The 20,201-nt window shown below is 27.8% G+C and overlaps 3 protein-coding genes and 1 long non-coding RNA gene across 4 annotated transcripts; 1 reads left to right on the forward strand and 3 right to left on the reverse strand.

Moving 5' to 3' along the window:
* Positions 1-889: 889 nt before the first annotated feature.
* On the forward strand, positions 890-6,905 carry LOC111040303 (CD82 antigen-like). Its single transcript, XM_022324166.1, has 5 exons — positions 890-1,282; positions 2,443-2,637; positions 2,711-2,884; positions 5,890-6,096; positions 6,431-6,905. The coding sequence occupies exons 1-5, from the start codon at positions 1,244-1,246 to the stop codon at positions 6,581-6,583; spliced, it is 768 nt and encodes a 255-aa protein (XP_022179858.1). The 5' UTR covers positions 890-1,243; the 3' UTR covers positions 6,584-6,905.
* Positions 6,906-8,481: 1,576 nt separating this feature from the next.
* LOC111040304 (protein abrupt-like) lies at positions 8,482-11,764 on the reverse strand. The gene is made up of 4 exons (XM_022324167.1): positions 11,364-11,764; positions 11,106-11,288; positions 10,571-10,717; positions 8,482-10,507 (listed from the first exon to the last, which is right to left on the reverse strand). The coding sequence occupies exons 1-4, from the start codon at positions 11,547-11,549 to the stop codon at positions 10,085-10,087; spliced, it is 939 nt and encodes a 312-aa protein (XP_022179859.1). The 5' UTR covers positions 11,550-11,764; the 3' UTR covers positions 8,482-10,084.
* A 717-nt stretch (positions 11,765-12,481) lies between these two features.
* LOC111040320 lies at positions 12,482-16,684 on the reverse strand. Its single transcript, XR_002605191.1, has 2 exons — positions 15,151-16,684; positions 12,482-12,664 (listed from the first exon to the last, which is right to left on the reverse strand). It is a non-coding gene; the product is annotated as an uncharacterized LOC111040320 (long non-coding RNA).
* A 1,183-nt stretch (positions 16,685-17,867) lies between these two features.
* On the reverse strand, positions 17,868-20,118 carry LOC111040302 (probable small nuclear ribonucleoprotein E). The gene is made up of 2 exons (XM_022324164.1): positions 19,882-20,118; positions 17,868-18,152 (listed from the first exon to the last, which is right to left on the reverse strand). The coding sequence occupies exons 1-2, from the start codon at positions 19,969-19,971 to the stop codon at positions 17,961-17,963; spliced, it is 282 nt and encodes a 93-aa protein (XP_022179856.1). The 5' UTR covers positions 19,972-20,118; the 3' UTR covers positions 17,868-17,960.
* Positions 20,119-20,201: the final 83 nt, after the last annotated feature.

The raw sequence follows: 20,201 nt of genomic DNA on the forward strand, positions 1-20,201 counted from the left end.
AATTATGTTTTCACTATTTTATATGATGTATACAAAATGACATCAGATATTTTGACTAATTTTAAGCTATTGCCTATAGCCTATTTATACCACAAGTGCTAGTGTGCTACGAACCTACTCACATCGCGTCTCACAGTGACTCACACCGCTCAACGAAACCTAACTCAGTATCTACTGACTCAAAAGTTAAAAGTTAATACTTTAAAACAATAGTCAATATGATATATAAATAAAAAATATAATTATTATAGTCTAGGGTTATGTTATGTTTTAATTTAGACTATTGTAATTAATAAGAATTAAATATTAGTAATATTACTGATATTAAAATAACTACAATGTTTTCAGCAAAAATTACTTCAACGTTAAACCGTATTACCTACACTAACAGTAAAATGAATTACTATAATAGCAATATAAATATATTTTATAATAAAGTTGACTGACCACAGACGATCGTCTTCGCTATTTTTTTTCGTATGCCATGATATACCAATCATTGAATTCAAATTTAACACTGTATAGGTATTACACTATTACAGTGACTTCACTCAATGGCGAATGACGATAAACCTATATTCGACACCTACAGCACGATTACTTGCCCACATTTTTAGACAACGAGCTTAGTAATATAGTTTGTATAATAGACAAGACAATAATTGTCAATACACGATGATTTAAAATTTAAGTATGTTAGTACCTACACGGCTACACAATATTTTTATATGTTTGTATTATGATCTTAGGAGTGTTCCCTTCGGACTCTTATCTCTGATCTGTAAGTCCCCAATAACCGTGGTTATAGTATTATCATGTTCGAATCTCTACCCCCCTCCTCCACACACACACACACACACACACACACACACACACACACACACACACACACACACACACACACACACCACACTTACAAACATCATCAACACGACTGGATACTGCAATCAACACGCTGATGTTTGCGATAACAATAATATTATTATTGTTGTTGTGATCTAGACACTAGACAGTGACAAGGGACTACTAGTGGAAACAGTCCGATAAGATACTAGAACTAGATAGGCAATTTGACGAGTGACGACACATGACCATTTAAGGGAAGCTCGATCTCGATGCTCGAAGCTGTCAACAGAGGCTCTAACAAGTTAAGCTTCGTTGTTGTTGTTGTCGTTTCGGTTTTTGATTTGAGAACGATATAATTTGAACGGGTGAGATGGCGTTGACCGGCTGATATGCGTTCATGAAACACGTAGTTACCCTACTAAATATCCTGTATCTGGTGAGTACCGATCCTTGACATATCTAGAGATTTTATCGTCATGGCCGACATGATGCTCGTTGTCCGCGGGTCTAGGGGTAAGTCGCGGCAGCGCGCTTACAGTCAATGTTATTGTCGTAACTCCATCGTCGTGCCCGCGGGAAAGTTTGATATTTTCATCGCGGTTATTGATGACGAGATAATTTTATACTGCACACGAGCAATCGGTATTATTATTAGTGTTTTTTTTTTTACGATCTACACTGTTTAAATTAAATTTGTCTGAGCTCATAACATGTTAAGTATTTTACAACCTAGTTTTTAAATACAGACATTATGTATTTATGTCATATTTGGATCACAGCTGTTGCTTTTATTTCAATATTATAGTCTTTCATTTTTGTGACAGCAGCTCAATTATTATTTATAATCATTTAAGTCTCTTGGAATAATGAAAAGTTATAAATCTAGTAATGAATTATCATAATCGTACATGCTGTAAATTGTTATTAATTTAGTATGTAAGAATAACATAATATAAGGGTTATTGAAAGATGACATTTATGGGGCATTTATCTATGTATATTTATTTGTTTATTATTTTGTCATTAAAATACTTCCCATCTAAAAAGTAGTATATTATATGTTCTTAAAGTGCTTCTAATATAATTTTATTCCATGTTTAGTAAAATATTATTGTATTATTATAATTTATAAACATGAACTAGTTATCTAGGTTATTTAGGTGACATAATAATTCAGTAGCTTACAGAGGAATTTTGAGTACAAAGTTTTAAATTTTAAATGAGAAATGCTAAGTGATATGACTGCAACCTGTATTTGTTGAACCAAGATAAAAGATGGTCAGCTGGCAACTGACATTCTTTCAACATAAACCTATTTTTTATATTTAATATTTGCATATCAATATTTTGTTGAAGTATTGTGCCTTAAAATACTTATGAATGCAATTTTTAGGTTTTAGTTATACTATTTCAAAAATCTTTAACTTTAGTTAAATTAAAACCTTAATTTTTATAATAAACTATGAAAAAATATTTTTTCAAAACCAAAATTGATTGAGAGAGTGTTACAAATTATAATTATAATTATCAACTTGTGTATTTATATCAACTCTTTAGAAAATATTAAATATTAATTTGTTTGTTATTTAATTTCAGTCTTGTGGCCTATTATTAATGCTACTTGCAGTATGGATGTGGGTAGATCCAACATTTTCTCTAAGTATGGTACAAGATGAAGCCAGTTACTATACAGGTGTATATCTTATTCTGTTTGTTGGCACATTACTTCTGATCGTTGGATTTCTTGGTTGTGCGGCTGCTATAAGTGAATCCCAATGTTCACTCGTTCTTGTAATATAAAATAAAAAATGTTTATTGTATATGAATTTTATTTAAAAACATAAGTTGGTTTTTTTTATTACAGTATTTCTGTCTATTACTTGCTGTACTTGTGGCTCAAATATCAGCTGCAGTGTGGATGTATGCAAATAATGATAAGTTAGGAGAATTAGTTCGATATACTGTTAAAACAACTGTTCAATCAGAGTATGGTTCAATTGAAGGCCGTACAGAAACATTTGATGCTATACAGAGCGGTGTAAGTATTAATTGTTTCATAAATAATATTTATAGTTTTTTTTTTCAAAGATAATCCTCAGCTTATTCTCTTATAATATTATATCAATTATTTTATTTTATAACTGGAAGTTTCTTTGCTTTATAGTAATTTTTTAGTGTGACTTGTCATTGTAATGGATATGTTAAATTTGAATTTAATGATAACATAAATCATTACAATCAAAAAACATTTCTTTATAGAAGACAGTAGTACATTAATACTTTTGTTAACAGTTATTTCTATGTATCTATAATTTTTTTGGTCCCGTAAAGTATTATGGGAAAAATACATTAATACCTCTGTATACCAGGGCTAGGATTTGTATGCAATAAGAAATAGTAAAATATGCATTATTTAATTTATTATTATATTATTATTTAAATTTAAATTTTTGTAAGATAAACACAAAAATGTAGTTATCAAAAAACAAATGTATTCATTAAAATACATCAGTGATTGGCTGATTGTCTTATGAGGACGCTACACTGACATTTGTTGTCTCCGTTTTTCAAGTGCTTGATATAACAAATTAAACTCTCAGCAGATCACGTTTAGCTCTATTAGTTTAAAAATTATAGTGATTGACTTCTTATGAAATTTAAAGGTGAGATTATTATGTAAAGCATCTCATAGGCTTTTTATTATATTTTAATTTCAAAGCGAGTTATGAGTGTTAAAATTGTAAATTGTTTGTACATCTTAAAATACTCATAACTCGCTTAAAAATTAAAATATAAAAAAAAACCTATGAGATGCCCTTGATAATAATCTTACCTTTAAATTTTATAAGAGGAAAATTCACTCCAACTTTTAAGCTAACAAAGCTAAACGTGATCTGCTAGGTGTACAATTTGTTATTGTACTCACTTGTAAGACAAAGACAACAAATTTCACTGTAGCGTCCTCTTAATATAATATCATTAAAATAAAAAATTAAAAATTCTTCAACAAATTGTCGTAATATTCATTTTTAACTTTTGGCATTATTAAAACTAAAATCACACTGAAAAATAGTCAATAAATGGTGATGAGCAGATAGCTGAACGGTTTGTACTACGTTAAGTAGTTTGACAAATTATATCTTATTTTAAATTTTATATTGATCTTATTTGATTTTATTTGATAATAATAATATTACTCTAGAAAACAAATTATTCTAGTCGTCACAATAATATATTTGCTGATAATGTGTCGACAAATATTATTTAAAAATAAATCAAAATAAATATGATTGGCAAGACATGTCTAATTGTAGTGCAACAATAATCCCCAACACACTGTAAGAAAAAAATGATACATTGTTTTATATATATATATATATATATATGAATAATATATATTATTATGACATTCAAATGTGTAATAAAAATATTTTTATTAAATGTACTATTTAAACAATTCCAAGTAGGTAGGTGTGTCTAGTCTTCTTTGACACTCCGCCACTGACAAACATAATAATTTTATTAATAAAAAAGCCAGTAATTGGATGTCGCTCAGCTGTATATTAGGGGTTTAAAAAGTTGCTGCTATTAAATTTGAATTCAATGATATCAAATCATTGTATTAGAAAAACGATTCTGAGCGGAGAGGGTATGTCAGTTTAGGATATTTTATATTGTTATTACTTATTATTAATACAGTAGGTAACCAGGTAAATTGAATTAATGTTATTCTTAAATTATCAGTGGTGCTGGAAAAATATTAAACATACCTATGTAAAATTGGGCAGTTTTGGAATCGAATTACAACAAAATGATAAACATCATTCTTTGTGTTTATATGCAATATTGTCCAAATTTGACCTAAAAAGTATAAAAAAAAAACTGTATTCATATAATTTTTGTATTTCTTAGAACCGAAAAAACTGCTTAAGTGGAACCTTATTTAACTTTCAATCCTCAGCTATAACAGTTGAAAATTGTATGCATTTTTAACTACAAAATCATTTTCAATTTGATAAATATTGTCAACATTTGACTTTAAATGCTTATAAAAAAAAATTGTGCCTATTTATTTTTAATGCTTTTCAACTGTTATTGTAACAAGTAATCAAGAGTCTAGTATTGAATTTTCATGATTTCGGCCCAACTGCTAAAATTTTATTGAGATTTATAGGGAAAAAAATGAAAATTGAAAATGTCCACCAACAGCTTAAAAGAGTCAAAATATTTTTAAAATTTTATCAAGTATGTAAATTGATGAAATAAACATTTGGAGTAAATTTGAAGTGTCTACAGTAATTCGTTTTGGAATTACAACAAAATAAGAAAATTGCTAAAAGAGAAATCGAGTAAATATCCAATGTTAAAAAATGTCAATTTTAAAGTTTTCATTAATAGCAACTTACAAGAAACTTTTTATTACATTTACAAGTTTTTTGACCGAGCAAAAAAAAATTTTTATTGACTGGCTCAAAAAAAAGAAATAATAATAAAAAAATTAGGCGCTTATAAATAGTTCAACACAAACCAAAATATTATGGTGTATAGAAAATGCTTACACAAATATTCAGTGAACATTTCATGTATCTACGGTCATTTTTGTTACAGTTACACTAAAAACCAAAATTGATTTTTTTGAAAAACTGTTTTTGCGTAAAATTTCCCGGTTTTCCTTAATTTTTTGTTTGCCTTCCTGTTGCTTTTGAAAACTATTGAGAATTTTGAATTTGGATGCACCAACTAGATTCACTTTCCTAACGGAAAAGTTGCTGTTGAAGAAAATCAAAGCACTTTTACTGCAAGAAACCGTAATTACAGACACAAAAAAAAATGTAAAAATACACCTCATTGTAAAATCAATACATTCATCGCTACGCTCAGAATCTAAAATAAAAAACAATCCGTACATTTTTAGCCATAACCATGTATGTAAGAAGCATACATTTAGTATAATATGTTAACCCGTAATCAATGTTATACATTTTATTATTTGTCTCCAACTTAATAAGTATTATTTAATTATAATTTCAATGTATGTTATAGTTTGAATGTTGTGGTGCATCAGGCCCTTCTGATTGGGCTGGAAGCAAATATAATAACCCACAGACAGAAAGTCTAGGACTTGCAATAAGTTCTCCAGAACAATCATATAAGATTCCCGCTTCTTGTTGTAAAGGTGATCCTAAACAATGTTCAGATGCTCAAACTGCTGTGGCTTCAGGACCAATTTCTGAATATATTTATTCCGAGGTATGAAACTCATTGATTTAATTTATGTTCAGAAATAAGCAAAAACATTATAGTAATTACTAATCGGGAGGTATTAGGAATAGTATAGAACATAGCAAGTTCATACATTTAAATGCATTTTTGATAAGCATTTACATTTGCAGTATTGATTTGAATGAAAGAAAGTTTACAAATTATTGTAAAATTTGATAAAAATTATTATACCATGCAAAATAAAATTCTAACAATTTCAATAGTTGTTACATTAAAGATTAAACACATCTATTTACAATTCTTTGATACAAACATTTTATCTAATTTATGATTTGTTTAAATAATAAATTATTATTTCCAGGGATGCACTGAAAAATTATTGTATACTTCAAGGAAGAGTATGATTATATTCCTTGTATTACTTGTGGCAATCGGTTCAGTTGAGTTCTTTGGTTTAGTTTTGGCATTAATATTATGTTGTGCTATAAGAGCAGTCAACACATACAAAAACTAAATTCTGATATCAATTTTTCTACAAACTTATACAAAAAAAGCTTTAAATGTATTCTATTAATATAATTTACTACTAATTATTAATTATCGTCAATTTGAATAGATTGTCTATTGTTATTGCTTAATGATTCAGTGACTAACATTTGAATTAAAATAAGTAAATTGTTTTACTTTATCCTACTCAGACAATGTTCAAGGAACTGTACCTCTTATTTGTGTTATCCATACATCACTATATAAGCTCCATCTTAAAGTGTTCAAATTGAATTTAGCCTCTTCCTTTTTCATTACATTATTGTATAAACCATTTTTTTACATCACAAAATAACTAACGGTTTGTAATTAATAGAAAATTTTTTTTTATATATTATAGACATTCATATATTTATTTTATGTATCATTTTTTAGAATAAATATTTAAAAAATAATTATGATATAATTCAATATCAGACTCCTAGAGCCATAAAAAATCATAAGTCAATTTTTTTTTTAATCTATATGTAACGTGTCATAATATTTAATATTCTTTAGTAATAACCCATGACTGTTATTATTATTTACATTTTTTACTTATGTGTTCTTATGTTTTTTTTTAATATTATTTATTGTTATTTTTTTTTATAGAAATTAGATATTTTAATTTTACTTATAATACATAACAAACTATTTATAAATTATATTGAAACTGTTCTATAATTTATATTGTATAGTGTGCTTTAAAATACTTAACATGAATTGTAAAATAATAAATTAAAACATGCCATCATAGATTTTAAGTAAGTCACTTCACTTTAGTCATGTAATTTTAAAATTGATTTATTTTTGCTAATTTGAGCTAATATTAGTTCCTAGTCTTTATTGGTTAATCTCTTAATATTGTCTGTATCAAAATTATTGATCTGTTAATGATAGTTGTAGTTCAAGTTGTTTTAAAACATGTAACAAAAAGATTTAACAATTTAGATTTAATTGCTTTATATATTGAAATTTATTATTTTATTAAAAACGAATAACTTTAATATTAGTATTAATTATAAATACTGGTAAACTGTTCATTTTTCTAATAAACTTAACTATATACATAATATGTTAACTATTTAATTAAATTAAACTAAAACTTACTTTATTTGTCCTATTTAATATTCTTGGATATCTACTGGCTACATTGCAGCATTGTGTACATTTCAGTCACATACCTAAATGTGGGTACCATTAACTTGTTTCATGGTTCAAGGATTTCTTTCCATAAAAGTGATTAAGGGCCAAAGTGTTATGATGAGATTATAATGATGATGATGATGATGATGATGATGATGATGATGATGTTATTGTTAATGATGATGATGTTGTTAATGATGATGATGATGATGATGATGATGATGATGATGATGGTGGTAAATTTAGGAATTGTATATTATCATACTCGTATATATGACTTATGCCATGATGGATTGTTTGAAAATAAAAATGTTTTCTTTTGTTCATCTAGTTCATTTCTCAATTTCATTTATGTCAAAAAATTGCTAAAGTAAAATAAACTGTAGTACTTTCAATTTAAAAAGTATTATATATATATATGTATAATGTATAATAATTACTATTTTACATATGATATTTATACAATTTATTATCTAAATAATTTACAACTTTTACAAGTAACTTTAAAGGGGTTCAAAAATTTTATTTTAAATTCAAATTTTAAACCATATTGATAAGATAATCAAGAAACATACAAAATAACATAATTAAACTATTTAAATGTAAAATTAATCAACAATATAATACAATATTAGTTCACAGTTCAAAATGTGACAAGTATTAGCTCAAACATGTCTTATTTCGGTGCACATATAATATTAAAATACTAAATTCAAAATTAGATAATTACAGAACAGCATCTGTCTTGTGATGTCAACTGGCTTTTCCCGCCTAGTTGACCAAGAGAACAAAGCCACAAGTTGGCCGCACATTACTGAACTTATTTTGAATTGATTTTTTACAGTAGATATTGTTTATAATGAGGTTCAAGGCACCAACAAAAAAATCTAAAATTTAAATTGTTTCAAGTATTTTACGTTAAAGTAATAAAAACCTGATATGTCACTACAACTGGTGTCATTATAAACAATGTCTACTGTATATATATATTTATTATGTATAAAGTGCAAAATGAAGCTGAAGTCAATTTCTGACTTGGTTATTGATATAACTAGTACATTAATAGGCTTATACTTAATAATTAAATTAAGTTTTAAAGCCAGGCTAAAATTAATTTGTAATGAAGTGTAGTTTGATTGTAATATATTAAATAAGTTCTAAAAAGACTAACATCTTTAAGGGAATCTAATTCTGAAATGGTGGCCTTTAGTTTCAAGAATGGTATTTGTTAAAAAAAATAATCAATAGTGTAAGTCTGGTGGCCATATATGAAATTCTAAATGTAATAAAACCTTACAACGTTGAAGTAAGTAAAATAATAATAATAAAAAAAATGTTAAAATATATTAAGATTTTAAAATTATCAATTTAACCAATTGCTCATGGAATAATGTGTCATAATAAGAGATTTAGACAACTAGAGTTATGATTGTATTTTGGTTTTTAAATAATCATATTATTTTTGAAATTATGATATTATTTTTCTGGACATGTTGACAATTTTACTACCTCTTAAAATTAATTTTAACCTATACATAAATCATGAAAATACATTACAAAAAAATTAAATATTGACTATGAAGAAATAATATGATTATAATATATTAATATACTTTTGTTTCATAGTTTCTATATAAATGCTGTAAAGTATTTGAATTAAAGTTAAATTTTAAAATTAATATAATATTATACATTATAATTAAAGAATCTAGATCTGTAGGTTATGCCTAGTTACACAAAAAAGGGTTACAAAAGTGGTACATTGTTAGTTGTTATTAATAAATTAGTAGCATTAATTATTTTTAGTGGATAACGATAACTGATAAGTATCTATTAAACAACATTTATACATTCATTCTTAAATTGATTAGACTATGAGATTTAAATATTTTAATCTATTGGGATAACATGTATTAGCACCATATTTAATGGTTTTATAAATAAAATTAGATACAGGCTAAATATAATTCTTGGTTTGTATAGAAATTGTATAGCTACAATACATCTTGTAATACTTAATTTAGAGATCATGAAATCAGGCACATAGTCAGAATTTGATTAATTTCAAAAATTATTAAAATACTTTAAAAAAAATCAAAAAATGTATATCATTAAAACTTATGGGGTTTTGTGCCCTATAAACCTGCTGAACATGTGCCTGCAAAAATAGCGTATTTTTAAATAAAGAATCAAGTATTTACATTTAATATAATTGCACATAAAAAGCCAATAATAAATTTACAATAAGACGCTTAAACCTGTGGCCTTTGATAATACTCAATAATAATACAATAACAACAATCATTAAAAAAGCAGCTTTACATATTTTGTCATATAGCTCTACTTAACGTGGAAGTATACTTTGATCAAAACAAGTAGAACTTAATTGTTGGCTATTAGACTGTTCTTTTATTTGTATTCTCTGCTGGCTTTGATCAGATTGATAATGTAATGGATTTGAAGCGTAAGGTGTACCTGGATCAGATGTATTTTGTACTTTGGATGGTAACATTTCATGAAAACTAATAAAATGCCGCCGTAGGTAAAGCTTATTTTTGAATGTTTTACCGCATAAAGGACAAACAACACAACCTGGTTTATGAATTAATTCAATGTGTTGCCTTAAGTTAGATAAACTGCTATATTGACGCCCACACTCTGGACACGGTCGTGGATCCAAAGAATGACACCTCTGTTTTTCAGGTTGTGTTGATGGAGTTGTTTCAGTAGATTGTTGCCAATAATTTGGTTCTATTTTTCTTCGTTTCTGTAATACACAAAAGAAAATTTATATTTTTTGCACTTAATTAATTAGGTAACTTCAATATACAATTATTTCATTGGGATTCACAAGTTGATTGAGTTGATCTAGTTGATTAGCAAATAATCCATCATCATGGTTATCCATTGAATCAATAACATCATTTTTTGGGACATCTTGCTCTACATTTTCACATAAGGAAGGCAAAATTGAAGTCTGAAAAAGATTTAGAAAATAATAAATTATTTAATACCTAAGAATATACAATGTTTGTACAAAACTATTATGTTAGTATAAAAACACATTATTCAGCATAACTGTTTTTTAATCTAACATTAATTTATTTTATACATGGCATAGTATGGAACCATCTATTCAGTACCATTATCATTGTTTAAATACATTAAGTAGGTATATTTATATACTATATACAATATCAATGGTTTATGGGTATGCAGCTTAAATACTGAGTTGAAGAAATTAAAAAGCAAAATGTATTTAAAGAGAAATCATTTTGTTTTTCTTAAATTTGGCAGGGGAAATCTCACAAGGTGGATGGATGAAGTAGTAACTCTATTGTCCAAAATTATATCTTAATACTAACTTCATTTTTATTGAATCCATTTTGAAATCCTTTTATGTTGAATGTTTTGGCTAATTTAAAAAATCTATCAACATTATTTTGATTTACGAGTACTTCTCCCAAATACATAAAGTCAACTAAAGTCTTCATGAGTTCATATTCCACATTGTGCATAATAACTGTGACATGTTTTGATGGGTTCATCTATAGAAATTAATAATTATAACGAGAAAAAAAAAAAATGATTAAATTAATTGTTAAAACAAACTTGAATTTTACCATGAGTATTTTTTTAAAATAAGGGCTGCATGCTGATAAAATAACTTTGTGAGCTTTGATGAATTGATCATCGCAACATAATGTAACATCGACGAACTGTTCATCATTCCGTAGAGACACAAATTCGTTCGTAAAATGGGAAGAAAAGTCATCCCATCGCATACTGTATTGTGTGGAAGCATTCATTATAATATGAACTGTAAATAAATGTATAAAATGAAATATTTAACTAAGGAACAGCCCGACGGTACAGTCTCATCTACGTGCAACACCTCTCAATGTTTCCGAAGTACTAACTATAACAGTTTGCAGTATAACAACTATACTTATACTACCGTCTACTATTATAGTAGCACAGTCTATATAGTAGTGGTATTGTGGTAAGATATGATTGATAGGAATACGAAATGTTGTTTTGAAGCATTGATACTATAACATTATCTATGTTTCGAAGATAATTATTGATAATAATTCAAACTTATGATAGTTATTATCACTTATCAATCTAACCATATTCTTATAAATAACATTATAAGTTTATAACCACCAAGCTCACTGTTCGGACAATCTCCAATTTTAAGGGTATATAATATAATAACCGCGACTCTTATGCAGTCAATCACATTTTAAAATACCTAATTGGCAGTATACGGTTGTGTTCTTATTTCTTTTTAAATTATTATTTACTATTATTTATGATTTACTCAAAACTTAATAGTTTAAATTTTGAGTAATATAATATGTCGAACATGTACAGACAATAAAAAATGATCCTCTAAATAATTTATAAGAACAAGGAGGGTTATTAATTATTATTAGAAAAATAGAAGTTTGTGTCACCACGGTCCACAGGACATTCCTTAAGGACCTAATTTAGAAAAATCTTAAGAATTTAAAAATTCTATAAATCAGATTTTGAATAAATTCATCATTAAAAGGAAAGAAGGGGTTGAGTATTCTTTGTGAATCACTCTGTACATAATAATAATATGGACAGAGGCACAGAGCACTAAGACGTGAGAAAAATGGAATGATGTGGACGGTAAAGGGACGTTTTGTCATACGACATTCGGTTCTCAGAATTTTTAAATCATTAATAATTATTGTTGACTAATTTCTTCAAAAGTTCTTTATTTCACTAACAATAAATACATTAATTTTTAATGAACAATTTTTTTTATCTAGAATTTATACTATCTATACATCAAAAAAGTACAATAAGCATAGTGGATGTTTCTTAAATTAAATTAGGTCCAGTACTCCAGTGGCTTGGGTGTCTTGATCGAGGGAAGAACCAGTACCTGCAAGGAAGGCATGAATTTACAATTATTTAGGTATTTAAACATACATAAGTTAAATTTATTAGGTCGATTGGCCATTGTCATTTGAGTCTTTTGGAGGGTTTCTGTATAGATAGAGATATGAGACTAGGAAAAAACCCAAAATTTGCTTCGTGGAGTTTGCAAAGTTTATTTATATACATATTACAATATTACATAATATAGTTGTACAACCCAATTACGATGTAATACCAACTGACCAATTAGAAATGGAATTAACGCCGATAGGGCCAAGTTAGCATTGAATGCTTTAGGTGAACCCGAAGAGAAGGTAGTACAAAAAGAAGTAACAATAAAACTGTCAACATCCGACTAAAAAAGTTAGTTAAAAGACAAAATGAAAATAACGTAACCATTGGAGACTTTTTAACTGGTGTAAGTAATAAACTAATAACATTAAAAAATCGAACTGATTAACTTTTTTTATATAAATATCATTATTTTTATTTTATAAGCAAGTGATTTTTCTTTATCATGTTTTTTATTTTTGTGCAGAACTGAGGTCAGACCTATACAATATTATAATATTTATCATTCAAAACGTATATATTCTTATTATTATTTTTGACAGCTGTATCCAACATTTAGGTTTATGATTTTAGGAATGCGAAGATCTGTGTGAAGAGAGTAGTTTATTGAAAGGTGAGTAGGAGCATTAGTTGAGTCAAAGAATTTTTGATTGGAACCCTCTTGTATTTTTCGTGTATTTGATATTTTGGCAGTGCTCCAGAGCTGTATACTGTACAGCCAGATGGACTTAATAATAAGATTATAGATGTGAATTTTGGGTTTGAGGAATAGTTTTGAAAACTTACCGAGTATCGGAGTATGGGTCTGGGAGAGTAGATTCGTTTGTTTAATTTTAATTTTGTTTCATGAATGTGTTTAGCCCGTGTTAGACATTTGTCGAAGATTAGTCCAAGGTTTTTCGCTGTGTACGAAGGTAGAGTATGTACAGATTTGTTTTCATTAATTTTGACGGGGGGAGTACCGGTGTGATTTATCATTCAGGTGGATCTGGACAGAAGTTGAAGCTAAGTCAGGATCGACGTGGGTGGAGTATACTTTGTCGTCGGCATATTCGGCTATTTGAGTATTTGGATTGGTTGGTTGGTCTGCCGAGTATAGATTAAAGAGAGTTGGTGATGCAATTGCACCTTGAGATGATATTGGGGAGATACTAGGAGTATTCAGTTACTGATGTGACATAGAAGTGTCGCTCGTAAAGATATGATTTAGAGAAAAGGTAATAGGAAAGAGGTAGGAATGATTTAAATTTGAAAAGAAGGCTGGGGTGCCAGACCTTGTCGAAGGCCTGAGAAATAGGTATCAAGAAATACTGCCGAGGTATAAAGTTTCTCTTCCTGAGAGCAGGCCATGGTATCTATCGGCTAGTCGGTGTATTTGGTGGATAGTCAGGTGATGTTCTTTAGAACTAAATTGCTTGTCAGAAATTAATTTCTCTTCCTCGACGATTGGGCAGATTCTATTTAATATTAATTTTTCAGAGTTTTGAGAAGAAAGGTAGCAAGCTTATAGGCCTGTTAGAGGAGAGCCGAGAGGTATAAAGGTTTGTTTGGTTTAGATAAAAGAATTATTGAGGCGAGTTTCTAATGTTTCTATTGAATTGGGAAGTAGGTATGAGATTCGAAAAATAACAATTAAGATATAGGAGTGACTTGAGGGGTATGAACGTTTTATAGTTTTATTGGGAAGCTGCGGGCCTGCGGACTATTTCGGCTGTTATCAAATCATGTTCGGGTGATTTACGTAATTAAAATATAATTTTTTTTTATGAATGATCTTACCCCATTCCGCGGAAATGGTTTTGGCTGAAGTGTCATTGGGAGTGGACTATCTAGGAAATCGTGTATTTTGTTTTCTATAGAAGGAATGGTGGTGGAGTTATTTGGGTCACAAACTTCGGAAATGAGCTTCTGCTTTATCGTTTATTGCGAGACTGCATTGGAATTTTTATTAGAAATTATATTTTTTTAATTTTTAAGAATTTTTTAGTGGTTTTCCACAGAGAACCATCATTTTCGGATAGGGAGCTGGGTTTTTTTGGTCAAGTCAACAGAACATTGTTTTGCCATTTGTCTTTTAAATAGTGTGCATAATTTATTATAGTTAGTTTCATCAGTGGAAATGAACAATTTAAATAAATAAATGAAAAAAAAAATGTTTAAAAATAATCTAGGTAACGGCTTATTCGAATACATTAATTTTTAATGAAAAATTCAATGTTTTAAAACAAAGCTACAAATACAAAATAATTAAGATTTAAATAAATCACAATTATACTGTCAAAACTCAATGTCGTAAAAATGAATAAATTAAAACTAAATAGGTACTTGAAAATTATTAATAAATAAATAAATTTATTTTCAGGTCAATTGACTTGTATCTTAAATAGTATAGTCGTATATATAATATTTATTACTTACCTTTAGCGTATATACCAAGGTATATTGGAAATAATTCATTTTTCAAGCATTTTTTTTTTTATTATTTTTAATTGTTCATTAAAAATAAACGCACACATATTTTTAGGGAAAGAATGAACTTTTGAGAAATTAATAATAATGATAATATGAGAACAGAATGTATTATCATCAATATATTATGCTGGAGACTAAACGTTCTATGGCTAATAACTCCTAAGGACAAAATATCCGTGGTGCGTGAACTGGTTTTTTTACGGAGATGAAAGGTTCGCGCATAGAGTATTACTCTATGTCATAAATCGATTGTTTTTATACCTTTTAAATATTTATTTTAATTTGTATGGTTAATATTCAGCTTTGTGCCTTTGTAAAATACTTGATTAAAAGCACTTCAAGAAAGTATTTTCTAGTGATATCGGTATTTGAAAATCAAATACTTTAATAATTAATTTAAGTATTTTTTTAAAATTTTACTAGGTAAAATAAAAATTAAAAATACAGTGAAACCTCCCCTAACAGACACCATTTAAGTGACCGAGTGTCCGGTATTTGGGGGTTTCACTGATATAATAATAATATGTATGTTTTTACTGTGATTTTTCTTAAATTTTTTTTACCAATAAGTTAGTAGTTTCTGTTTAAAATTAAGGTGTACCTATCATTAAATTATTGTAATTCGTCTACCCCAGTTGTGTTATGAATATAATATAGCATATACATTGCACAAGTGGCAAATCGTGAGGAGTGAGGAAATAACATGCTACTAGATATTTTTTTCTCTGTGAGGAAATTTGGGAACTCATAGAAATGGTTTTTGGGTGATGGAATATATCTAATAGCATGTCACATTTTGTTAAGACCTTAATTGAATACATTTTAATAAGTACAATATTTTTGGTTGATGGGAATAAACACAAACTTAAAAACTTATGTATGTTAAAAATTTAAAATAAATAAATATCATTTTTTATTTCTTCTTTATATTATGAACTAGACTTTATCCCAAATAAGTAACGATAAAAAAAATTCAAATAGAAACGAGTTACTGTTGGCGCATGTAATCTTTTCGGTTTCCAACTCCTGCTGTCAATCACAGCAGTCCTGCCATTCCAAAGCTACTTTTTCCAATCTCATTCGGTATAGAGTAGTGGTAACCAAGTACAATAATTTATTAAACGGTCCACCAGTGTTAAAATTAAATCAAAATTGAAAAAGTTACTAAAAATGTAATGTTTGTACAATTTAATGTGAATGAATTATTCACATTACTCATCATCTGAATAATAGGCTGAACATTTATTGATGTACCTATACTAAGACGTGCCAACAATAAAATATAATATTCAACAAAACGTAAAAGTTTAAGCTTTTTGCAGCCTAGATTTTTTTTATGGCCCAAGGTAGAAAAAGGTTGATCACCACTGTTTTAGAGTATAAAAGCGGCAATTGAAGACATTGACCATCAGATAAATGCCAATCTAAATTGCTTTTATTTTTATAAGAAACTTTACTTATATTATATATATACATGTTACGGGCAAAGTGGAAAATTCGGGCATTGTATACAATGTCCGAGGTATATTGGGCAATGTAAATTGTGAAGTATTTATACAAATAATCTGCATAATATATTTTGTTAGATGATAATAATAAACTAATATGAATTTATAATCGACATCTGATTGTGCTTGCATGTCGATCAAGTCAATTTGACAGCGAGAATTCATTTCAGAAGATATGATTGGTTTTACAACCAACCCTTTTTTAGCTGTACTTCCCTTCTTTTTACACGATTCACAATTATTTAAGTATAACATTATTACATCTCTAGTTATATTTTTGTACTTTTTATTAATCTCGTGTTCCGTTCTATTTCTACCTCCATGTCCAATTGACAAATGAACTTCATGTACAATATCATATAACTGAACATTATGCACATAATATTTTATTGCATTACCTTTAAATACATTTTAAATTTAATTAATTTAAAAAAAATTGTAATACTCTTACATAAATAACCATATAAACGAGTATAATAATTATTAGTATATAATATCATTGATTAGGTAAAATAATATTATGCAGATTATTTGTATAAATACTTCACAATTTACATTGCCCAATATACCTCGGACATTGTATACAATGCCCGAATTTTCCACTTTGCCCGTAACATATATATTGTATTTACAATGTCACAAAAACCATAATTTTTGAAAATTAAAAATCTTACATAATTGTAACATGGCTATCAACTGAAATAATTTATATGGAAATTGGTAGCAAGTTGCCAAATTACAGTTACGAGTAAGGTTAGTTGATGTTTGAATATGTGGATATAATAACAATTTTAGTGTTTTTGTTGAAATAGATTTTTTTAAGCTTAATTGTAAAAATACTCTTTTAATTGAGATAGCCTCATGCAATTTACACAGATTCTATACCTTTACCTGTGGCATAATTGTGGGGGTGGGGGGAAGGTATCATTTTGCTTCACTTTATCAATTATTTGTAGGTTATTAATAATTATTTATGATTCAAGTATATAATATGTGTAAATAATTTTATAATATACTATAGTCTATATTCAAAATAAGAATAGTAGTCGGCAGCTGAGTTGTGGATAATTGACTAGGGGGAAGCCGCAAACAGGTGTTGCCTGACTGCGACCCAACACAAATTGGTCATACATTAATTACTGCAGGTTACACATAGTTTGAGTTTTAAGCATTAAGATATTTTATTATGAATTTATATTACAAAGGATATATTGAAGTATATATTTTTTATTCAGACAGTTCTTGATTTTATCCTATGGATGGAGTCATATTTTGAATTAATGTAATATTTTCTCCTTTCAACAATATGCGACCAACTGGTTTCCTTGAGTCAACCTTAGTGTTAACTTCACAAGCTTCATCCAAGACTAGATTCATATATTCATCAAAACCCACAATATGTCCTTCAATCCTTAAATGAATTTTTTCCTGGAGCCATACCTGCAATTGGAATACATGATTAAATTTGATAGTCATTGAATATTTACAATTTCTTAGAAGGAGTAGATTTAAATACATTATTTATTATTGAAGGATAATACAATATAAATATATTATAATTTAAAAGGCTTAGTATTGATTTTACTATGATGTAAGTTTTTTTATTTTTTGAGCCTGTCTTCAAGGTTTGGGGCAGTAAAAGTGCTTCAATTTTTTTCAACAACTTTTCTGGTAGGAAAGTGAATCTACTTGGTCATCCCTAGTTTGACCTCTCAAATGGAGGTCAAAATTCAAAATTCCAAAAGTTTTCAAAAGCGACACGAAAAACAAACAAAAAATTAAGACAAAACTGGAATTTTTATTCAAAACCAGTTTTTGAAAAAATCGATTTTGGTTTAACTCTAAACAATGAAAATACGAGTAGATACACGCAATTTCACTGTATGTTTGTGTTTGCATTTTCTACACACCATACAATTTTCAAGATATTTTGACTCATGTTGAACTAATTTATACCCATATGAAATTTTTGATTATTATTTGTTTTTTTTTTTCGATTTAGGTGTATCTATAAAAATATGTTGGTACTGTCAAAATCCTTGAAAATGTAATACAAAGTTCCTCATAAGTTGTTGTAAGTGAAAATTAAAAAAAATTTGAGCGTAGATCCACAGTAATTTTTTAAGGGTCTGAATTTCAAATTTTGACAAAATACGTAAAAATTATGAAAATGTGCAAATTATATTTAGTTAGAAATTCATAACCAATTTTCTATTTATATCTATAAGATTTTAAAATGTAATACAAGATTCACTACAAGGTTGTCTACCTTCATCAAAAAATATATAGGCATAAGTATATACAATATTTTTCATTTTATCACTGATAATTTAAGAATAATATCAATTCAACTTACCAGCCACCATATTAATAATATAAAATATCCTAGACCGTAATACTGTTTCTGCTCAGAATAGCTAATCGTATACAATGATATTATATCATTGATTTCAAATTAAATATCATCCATTACAATGACTTTTTAGACACCTAATGTACAGATGAGCGACATCCACTTACCCGATTTTTTTTTGTCTGTATACACGATAAGTAGCTGAAATAATGGTTCAATTTTCAACTTCAGTATTTTTTTTTGATGGGACAGCGTGTTTAGTTGATGCTATATAAGTGCCGGGAAAACCCCCCAAAAAATTAAGGAAAATTGGGAATTTTTACACAAAATCGGTTTAGAATTTTGGTGTAACTCTAAAAAAAGGTACATATTTTATTAAACATTCCCAATGGCATTATTTTGAAATAGATTTAACCTACTATGGTTGTACTATAATGCCTATTATATTAGGTATAGTAAAATAAATTACTTTTATCAGAATAATATTATAAAATATACATAGTTGGTAATAATATAGGCGGTCATCTTCGCTTAGATAATTTTTGTTTAAATGATTTTATATCATTGGATTAATATTTAACACATCAATTGATCATTGTACATCAGAGCATTACCCACCTATTCGCTTCTTTAATAAATTAAAATACACTTGCTAGGTATGCTGGAACGACTGACATCTTAGTTATTAAGTAAAAGCTATTGAGTGATGACTTTTACTACTGTGCCAGACGTATAGCAACTTTATGCCATAAACTTGTCATCCGCTCCCGTAAATACACAACTAGACTATAAAAATATTACGTTTGAAATACTTACTTGAACTTTAGCACGATTTTGCAAATGTCGGAAAATAAGGTTAATGGGCTGTACCATTACCTTCTGTACTTTTTGAGGAACTTTATACATTTTAGTTTTTAGAAATAATTTGTTTCAAAAATAAAAACTTCAGAATCGTACTCGGGCGCAATATTTGATATATTTTACTTTTAGCGTCAATAAACTGAATACGGTGTAAACATTAAACGGCACGACTCAAAGTTATGATAACTCGTTTTTGGGGTTAGCATTTTGATAATTAATCTGAAAACATTCATTTTTATACCCAAAGTGATATCCAAAGACGTTATAAACCAACA

The sequence above is a fragment of the Myzus persicae genome, unplaced genomic scaffold (genome assembly GCF_001856785.1).
Source record: "Myzus persicae strain clone G006 unplaced genomic scaffold, MPER_G0061.0, whole genome shotgun sequence".
Classification (NCBI taxonomy): domain Eukaryota; kingdom Metazoa; phylum Arthropoda; class Insecta; order Hemiptera; family Aphididae; genus Myzus; species Myzus persicae.